Consider the following 8952-nt stretch of genomic DNA (forward strand, 5'->3'; position numbering starts at 1 on the left):
GCCTCGCCATGTTGAATTTTGCTGGTAAGTCCGTGCTATTGCTGGAACCGGTATAGCCAACCCTTCGAATAGGACGGGATATCGGAGTTGGAAACGTCAAGCTGGGCGGCGTAGTTGGATGCTTGATTGCGGATGAGCTCACCAGTAATGCAAACTCCCAATTCTTCGCATCGTAGTACCCATGTAAGATGTAAGTACCATATTCTCCACTTCGGGTGGTTTTACGCGGCGCTCAGTACGCACCAGCATTTTCCACCAATCATAAGCATACACTTTCGCCTTAGTTTCAGTCTCCTCACTTCCCCAGCTTAAGCCACTTTACCGGCAAGGTCCACTAGGACCGCCTCGGCCTTCTACCCGAGTCTTCTCATCCACATTATTACTGACTTATTCCTTCTTTCCTTTTCTACCCCTTTTGCCCCTTCTCCCTATTCTCTTCACCTCACCATTACGCCTACTTTCCCTCTGCCACTTCTCGTCATTTGACAGTATAAGGCCTAACCATTCTGGTAGGCGTATAAAACGTGAGAACAACATCTGTACGTGTAACATAGTTTTACAGATGTAAGTGTCCTTAGAACCGCTTAGGTGCGAATTCATTCGCACTAAAGAGCTCGGGTATCAATAATGCAACAACAAAATCTAGTACAAGTCCATCAAATCTGTGTGCCTTTTACTGGAATATTTGCTGGTCAGCAAAGTACTGAGCCGGATAAAGGTGCGGTGCGAAAATATTTCAGCACACAGATTTATTGATTGGCCAATTTACTGGGCGCGGTGAAGATGCTCTTAGCTATAGAAGCTTGGTGATTTGAAAGCACTTTGTTCAGGATCTATTAAGAGCAACTCCACCGGTGGGGTTTACCGAATGAGATTTATTCGGATAATGCACGGATAACAGCGAGATTTATTGGAGTCCCAGGGATATATCTTAAATTCCCCACCGGTTTGAAAATAATCTATTTCCAAGACTTTCCCACCCATGAGATTTATTCCGATTCACACACACAGGCCGCCGCACTCTGACTATTCGTAGCTGCTACGAGTGCGGTACCAAATGAATCCCACAAGACGACTATCAAATCACATTGAATCGAAATCTATCATGTCGAAATGCATGCCGCAGTTCGACACCGCAAATGATCTCATTCGTCTAAAAAGTGGGCACACCCTTGAGCTTATCAAGTATCATATCATGGGTATTCTCATACCATGAGCCAACTGTGACGTGGACTCTGACAAAACAATCTACATGGTGCTCACTAACTGGTTTACCCTGCTGATGCCGCCCTCACAATCGGGGCGACTAGGTTGTCGCTGTGATATTGAGGGCTGTGGCGACGGCGGTGTTAGTAGGGTGGACACATCAGCCATTTAACATAGGACTGTGAAAGTCGATGGCGTTCAGAGGTCCAATTAAGCATCGACGGGGGTTATCGTGCAAGCGCACAGTTCACTGACGCCGCCGTCACCTCTCGTGGTCGTTGCTCCGCTGCGTGGAGATTGCGCCTTGGAGTTCAATAAAATGATAATTTTATGTATATTGTGTGATGGAACTTCAATTAACTATGCTAAATATTGCTTTGGATTATAATTTTGACATTACTATGAATTCGGATAGCATAAATCTGATGGATAAATTGAGGCGAAAAAGTCCTATTAAAGAACTTTTGGGGGTCAGATTTATTTTTGGATTTATTCAACCATAAATCTGACCCTATGAAACCTGCCGGTGGGAGCAATAAGTCCGGGGTGGTCCTATCTAAGGCTTATCCGTATAAATCTGAGCTATAACTCCGATCGGTGGAGTTGCTCTTACAGTAGTAGTGAAGGGCATATTGCACCTACAGTTACAATTAATATTAATAGTAGTTAACTTATAAAATTTGGAAAAAATAGATATTCTACGTGGGATTTGAACCTTCAACCTCCGACTTACTAGCAATTTGCTGTACACCATCAGGCCTACGTGCGATACATGTTATCGATTATTACCATGATATAAAATTGTTGATGGCTTTGCGGTTTCGACAGCCACGCATGGCGATGCAAACCTATAGTGCAGGTCGTGACGAACGCGTCTAACGTTATGCATACCAAACACCTCTACATGCGAACAAGGGTAAGTGTCATGAGTATTTAGTGTGGCAGTGTGTATTGTGGTTATATAAGCTGGCGCCGAGTTTAAGCTACTCAACTGTATTGCGCTCACTGGTATTTTGAGTGCAAGGACTGCTGCTTTCTTGCACGCAAAATATCAGCAAGGGAATTGCACAACCGGTATGAGTGCTGCATACAAAAGAATGGCATGTAGCCAACACAACGAAGCTTGTGTGTGGAATTGTCCATACTGAGGATTGTAGCCGAGGTGCGAGTTATCAGTAGCTGTTGGTTATGTTTGCGTCAACTTTATGTTGGTAGCGGTTCGCGCAGTGTCGTGTACACATTGCTGATCGTATCGGATACTACCGGTAGTATTAACAACATGGTAAAGGTTTGTGAGATGTGAAGCGTGAATGTGATAAAGGTGGGTGAAACATGACAACAATTGTACCATATAGCATTTTTCTTGGCGTTCTTCGTTAATCAAGAGATTGGATGGGGAATATCACACCCGACACTAGCATAAGAGCGTGGTTGATACCTTAGTGTTAGCATGCACTAGTACCAGATAAGTTTTGATACACATAGTTTTTCGCCACTTGCCCTACTAATCTTGGCCGTATGCCAACGCAAGTGTGTAGTTCGGGGGGGGTTATTGCGCAGTAGTATGCCTAGTTACTGACACCTACGGCTTGTTCTAGGTATTCGATCCTCGTTAATTGAAATGCTCGGTACCTCGATGTCTCGACGGAGCATTTGTACTTCGCTACACTACCGTACTGGTCTTACATCAAATCGCATTCAGTATTGATGTGGCGGCGCATGGATGGCGCGGCACAGAGGACATCTCGTTGTAGTAGTGGTTTGGTAGTAGCTAGTTCGCTAGTATTTTACTGGTGTTGTGGTGGGCGACTTAATCCAAGTCCCGCCATGACACAGGTAGTCCTCAACCGAGGCCACCGGGTGCCGACCCTTGGCGAACCGACACGAAAAGGCATAGTATTACTAGGACGTAGAAAACAGAACACCTGTCCCAGCCAACTGCCGGAATCTCACTCTTGGTTCTGCAGCGCCGTGGTAACATCAAGTCAATCAAGTGTGCGGTTTGCAGGGAGTCGGCAGTCCCCCATTAGGTTTTTGTGTTGGCACTGGCGTGGGAATCAACACAAAGTATGCTTTAGTTCCAGTGACCTACGGAACTGAGAGCAATGGCGAAGAACTCAAAATATCGTGCCCAGAAGCCGAAGGCCCCGGCAACGGCGCCAGTAGCTGCGAGCAGCGAGACTGAGGAAGAAATACCAGTGACGGAGCCACCGTTGGTCCCGGTAGTTGGAGGGACCACGGATGTGCTACCAGCTGTGAAAGAGTCCAAAAGCGAAGAAGTCCGGAAGACGATGGAAGAGATGGCCAAGGCGAACAAGGCCACGGGTAGCACGCGAGCGGCGCCCATGACCTGGGACGAAACGCGGCGGCGATATGGCGGTCAAACCATGGGACCTATCTGGGAACAACTACCACGACCCCCAATGGAAGGCACCTATGACGACGAAGATTACCCGCCGCCAGAGAAGTCCGATGCCGAGAAGCGAGCGGATAAAATGGCGGAAGCTCGAGATAAGCTACGTGCAGAACGACGGAATTGACCGGACAGTACTCCCGACAGCGAGGAAGAAGAAAATGAATACTAAGAAGAACAACGTAAGCAAGCTGAGCGGCGGCGGATCAACAATGCCAATCGTCCCCCAAAGGAAAAGCGTGTCGACCACGCCAAAATGGCGCGTGCGGCCCATGTTGTGAACACGGTAGTCGTCGGTTGCGAGCACTGGCGCAAGACAACAAAGAATTCTTTAGCTGTCTTACAGACACGCTAGCGACTGAACGCATGGAGTTTTCTGGAACAGGAAACGAGCATTCCTTGTACGTGGAGCTACCCTGTAGCGACCACGGGGACTCTGTCGGAACTCGATCCCGGTCGAATCTCTCGACGAGTCCTGCGGCCCGTGCACCGTGCGTGGACCGTCTTGAAGACCGTAGAAGGCCCAGGACCAGTGCGACTGCACGGTGGCTGTTCCGGTCACTACAAGGAAGGCGACAACCGGTGGCGGTTGATGACGCCTGGAGTTACGATATACCAGCGCCGTTTGCGGCTCCCGGGTTTGGCAGTACATCCGGGACGGCTCCCAGACCTACGCTGGACAAGGAAGATGTGGATATGGGACAGAACGACGTGCACCTGCACAACATCTCGGCCCTCCCGAAGAACCTGACGTTCAAGGGATCCACCAAGGAAGAACGACACGTTTTTATGGCCGCGTACAGCCTGTATATCAGCCAGTCGGAATGCACTGACTGCCAACGGGATCCGACCGTTCATCATGCCGGTGAGGGCGTATATCGAACCTGCGACGAAGCAACGTATTGCCGAATGGGACATGGTAAAGGATCCCGATGCCTTGTCCGAGGGCGAATGGATTGCGTGGTTCAAGCAAGGTTACGACGTCGATCCCCGGGCCCTGGACACTCTGAAGAAGCGGATTAAATCTGCTGTTGTTTTTGATATGTCAGTCCCGGACGCTGATTCCCGGATCGGACGTATGCTGGATGGTTTGGCTGCGGCTATCTGTCGGGACCGCCAGGAGTGGATGATCCGGGAAGATAGTCATGCGATTGTGAAGATCGTCACGGGCGCCGTCAAGCCTGCGTCGCTACACCGTGCCGTTACCGAGCAGATGGCGTTGACGCGAAACAAGCCTTTGAAGAAGGATGTGTACCGTTTCGTGCGCTGGTTGCGGGAATATGCGAGTGGTTTGTGGTTTACAAAGAAGAGTTGAAGCCACCTCCGAGACCGGACATACTGAAGCCGCCAGGGTCGAAGGTCCTGGGATGACCCAGGGCCCCGAGGGGAGACGTGAAGCCCCTGGTACCTGTTCCGAACGCACCGGCTATCGGTGCACCGACCAACGGTTGTCTGAAATGTAAGTCGACCAGCCATCGGGTCCGGGAGCTCCCGGCTATTGTGGACGGTGTCCTTCCCGTTCAGGCATCACTCCTGGACTCAGGACCTGATTTGTCGGTGGCCTCCGGAGGCCTGGTTTCTGCGCTGTTGGCTATAGGAGCATCCCCGGAGATTACGGTCATGGGTCCTATGGAACTCCGACCGTACGGGGGGGACAACTAGGTGATTACTGTGACAAAACAAGTTCGCCTGGGCAGCCTGGAATTCAAGACCGCGTGTGGGCCGCTGATGTTGCGAGGGCTCCGGGTCTGGGTCGATGAGACCATAGCACCCGTTGAGCTTACGCTGGGCTACAATGAGCAGACGTTGCTGGAGAATGCACGTCGGCAGCAAGCCGTATGGGATTGGATCAGCCGATCACGACTCCAGCAGTCGCGATGTACCGTACCCTGCGGATGGGAGAGTTGTCAGACAGTATCGACGACGACGAAGGGATGGCGTGTGCAACGCCAGAACTGGGAAATGCGCGTGACGACGATGGTCCGGTGCGTATTGTTCTGGGAGTCAAGGTGGCCGAGGCGGCTACCGCGGGCATGCCAACAGCAGCTGTCGAGCAGCTCCGGGACCGGTTGATGGAGTTCCGCGACGTGTTCCGGCTGAAGTTCGGGAAAGACCCGCCGGTGAAAGTAGACCCATTGAAGGTGCGTCTCAAGGAAGGGGTTGTGCCGGTGAAGTCGGGACTGCGGTGCTACCCTCCCACCCATATGGTGTTCCTGGAAAAGCATATCAGGGAGCTGGAAGAAGCGGGTCTGGTGTACCGCAACACTAGATCGCGCTGGGCGTCGGTCCCGAGGATTGTCCCGAAGAAAGATCCGGGAGACCTCAGGATGACGATTGACTCGAGACCGATCAATGCGTGTACGGAGCCGAAGTCCTGGTCCATGCCTAATCTGGAGGTGGCCGTGATTGTCCTGAAGGGCTCGAAAGTCTACTTCAAACTGGACTGGATGAAGGGTTATTGGCAGCTGTCCTTACACCCGGACTCCCAGGAGTACTACTCCTTCATGACTCCCGTAGGGATTGTGACCCCGACCTGAGTCCTGATGGGCCAGACCGATGCGGTGGCCTATTGCCAAGGGGTGGTCGATGAATTGTTCGGGGGCCTCATGATGCACAGACTGCTTGGATGGCCGGATGATTTGTTGGGGGTATGCTCATACCACGGACGAGTTGTTGCACCTGTTGCGTTAAGTGCTTGAGATCTGCCAAGCGTACGGACTGAAGTTGCACCCCAGGAAGTGTGTTTTTTACACCACCCGGACAGTACGGCGTGGGAAAGAGATTTCGGCGGACGGCGTGGCGCATGCACCGGAACGGATCCAGGGCCAGTGTGACTTGGGGCCGACGCAGACGGCAGCGAATCTCCAGCAGTTCCTGTGCGCCACGAACAGGATGAGGGGGAATATCCCGCAGTACACGGAGCTGGTAGCCCCGTTGACGAAGCTGTTCGATATTGCGGCCTTGACGCGTGTTGCTCTGAGTTCCGTCGGGTGGTCCGGGGACCACCTGGAGTGTTTCGATCGAATCAAGGAGACGTTGAAACGTATGGTCCCGTAGTCCCACCCGGACTCGGACAAGATGGACTGTTTGTATACCGACGCGAGCGAGGAGTTCTGGGGAGTTGTTGTCCCGGTCGAGGACCTGGCCCTACTGGCGAGCGATAAGCGACATGAGGACAAGTACCAGGCCCACAAGCTCCAGCGTTGGGCGCTGACGATGACGACGTTTCCGTATGTAGTGGAGTGAGTGGCCGGAGAGGAGAACCTGTGGGCGGATCTCCTGGGCCGTTGGGGAAGTCCTCCTGGACCGGCGGAGCTGTTTGGTGGAGTCCCGGAGTGCCGGGATGTCCAGGCAGGCCCTGGTGTCTCCGTTATGGAACGAAGAATTTGAGTGGCCGACGGCGAATGCGATCACGGAATTGCACCGCGGCCATCCGACGACATGTGAAAAATACACCTCCTGGAGCGCCGAGAAGAAGTGTTTTCTGACGGCAGCTGGAAAGATCTGGATCCCGGGCGATGCATTGGATATGCAAGTGCGTATATGTGTGGTGGCCAATGCCGGCGTGGCGGGACACCGGAGAGTGGAAGCGACGACGGCATCTATTGCTGGGATGTTTGATTGGCCTTCTCTGAAGACCGACCTGAAGAACTTTGTCACTGCCTGCCTGCACTGAATGGTGGTCAACGGTGAGTCGGTTGAGTCGGTACCCCATCCCTGGGGTGAAGCGGCATGCAACGAAGCCAAATGAATTGATTCATTTCGACTGGCTGTCGCCCCTGGAGGCCCCGGGAGGCCTGAAATACGTCCTGGTTATCAAGGATGACATGAGCGGGTTCGTTCGGTTCATGCCAATACGACAGCGTCTGCAGCAGAGACGGCCGCGGTATTGATGGAAGGAATGTTTTGGCCTGTTCGGGGTGGTCAGGACCTGGATATCCGACTCTGGGCCCCATTTGAAGGACGAACTGGTCAGTATCCTGGGTCGTATGTTTGGTGTTCATCACCATTTTGTCACACCACACTGCCTCTGGGCCAACGGGACAGTCGCGCTAAGGCCCGGTACATCGGGATGGTCAATGTTCTGTGAAGCTGGCGATATTTGAGTTGGGCGATTTTGTTTTAGTGACCCGGGCTCTCCAGTATCCGGGAAAGATTAACGTTGCGTTGGAAAGTACCCTCCCGGGTCGTGAAGGTGGTCTCCAACTACCTAATGGAAGTCCAGCAGCTGGTGTCACTGGGAGCGACGTCCCTGCAACATGTACTGTGAAGGCAGACGTGAAGTCAATGAAGATTTAAAGGCCCATATTGCGTTCGGCGATGAAGGTTTTAACGTGGAATACCTCCGGGACCTGAGCCTGCGAGATGGGGTATGGGAAGTCCTGATCAAGCGGCTTGGCCTAGATAATCTGGAGTCGTTCTACGAAGTCGTTCCTGTGCTATTCTGTCGCTGGGCCAAGACCCGGAGCAACGAAGACGGCGTAAGTGAACTGATTGACGACCTCACGAGTGCATGTGGCCACCCAATGTAGGGGGGAAGTGTTATCGGCCGAGCCTCAGTTCGACTCCCCGTGCCTGAGTGTGGGTAGCCGAAGTTGGTCTGGAACAGGACGACATTTGAGGAGTGTGAAATATGACCTGGATCCGGAGCGGCATATGTTCCGAGCTGATGGTGTACTGTACGATACACGACTTGTAGAGAGTAGTGAAGTGAAAGGAGTGAACTGACTGATTGACTGGATAATGAAGTTACTTTTGGATTTGTCATCGAGGTCACCGATTTGACACGGTAGTCATCGGTTGCGAACATCGGCGCAAGACAACAATAGCATCGCATCGAACTGTAATAGCCCTTTCACCACCACAACTCCAACTGTATTGTGTGGAACGTAGTAGTTGAATCTACGGTAGAGCATCTAGCCTTCACACTGAGTGTTAACTAATTCAACACTTACAGTCAGTCCTATCAGCAACAACGCTAACAAGCAGGAGAATCCATTGACAGCAACCTCCCTAGCCTTGCCAATCGATCTGACTACTAAAAATTGAAAGCAAAGTAAAAGCAAGGGATACGACGATTTCGGAGATAACATTTTTTCCCTCTCCGTAGACTAGATGTAGCCAAATGCGTGGCCTTCGTGGATGATCGGCGAGGTCATGGTGAAGTGATCCCATGGGTCATTCGCCGTTACGTTGAAGCGTTGGGGCTAGTAGTCACGGTCGAGGCATACGAAGCATTGAATTGATTGAAACTCATGTTGTGTTAGTTCAGTTGTTCTATGTGTAGTACGTTTGGAAAGGCGTGGCAACGAAGGCAAGGAGCGGCTTGCATC

At 51.9% G+C, this 8952-nt stretch overlaps 1 protein-coding gene across 1 annotated transcript; it reads left to right on the top strand.

Annotated features, from left to right (window-relative positions):
- Nucleotides 1-3311: 3311 nt before the first annotated feature.
- On the top strand, nt 3312-3746 carry H257_08320 (hypothetical protein; the record flags this gene model as incomplete). The annotated part of the gene is made up of 1 exon (XM_009834150.1): nt 3312-3746. The coding sequence occupies one exon, from the start codon at nt 3312-3314 to the stop codon at nt 3744-3746; it is 435 nt and encodes a 144-aa protein (XP_009832452.1).
- Between the last annotated feature and the right edge of the window lie 5206 nt (nt 3747-8952).

This window comes from Aphanomyces astaci (genome assembly GCF_000520075.1).
Source record: "Aphanomyces astaci strain APO3 unplaced genomic scaffold supercont1.18, whole genome shotgun sequence".
Classification (NCBI taxonomy): Eukaryota; Oomycota; class Saprolegniomycetes; order Saprolegniales; family Verrucalvaceae; genus Aphanomyces; species Aphanomyces astaci.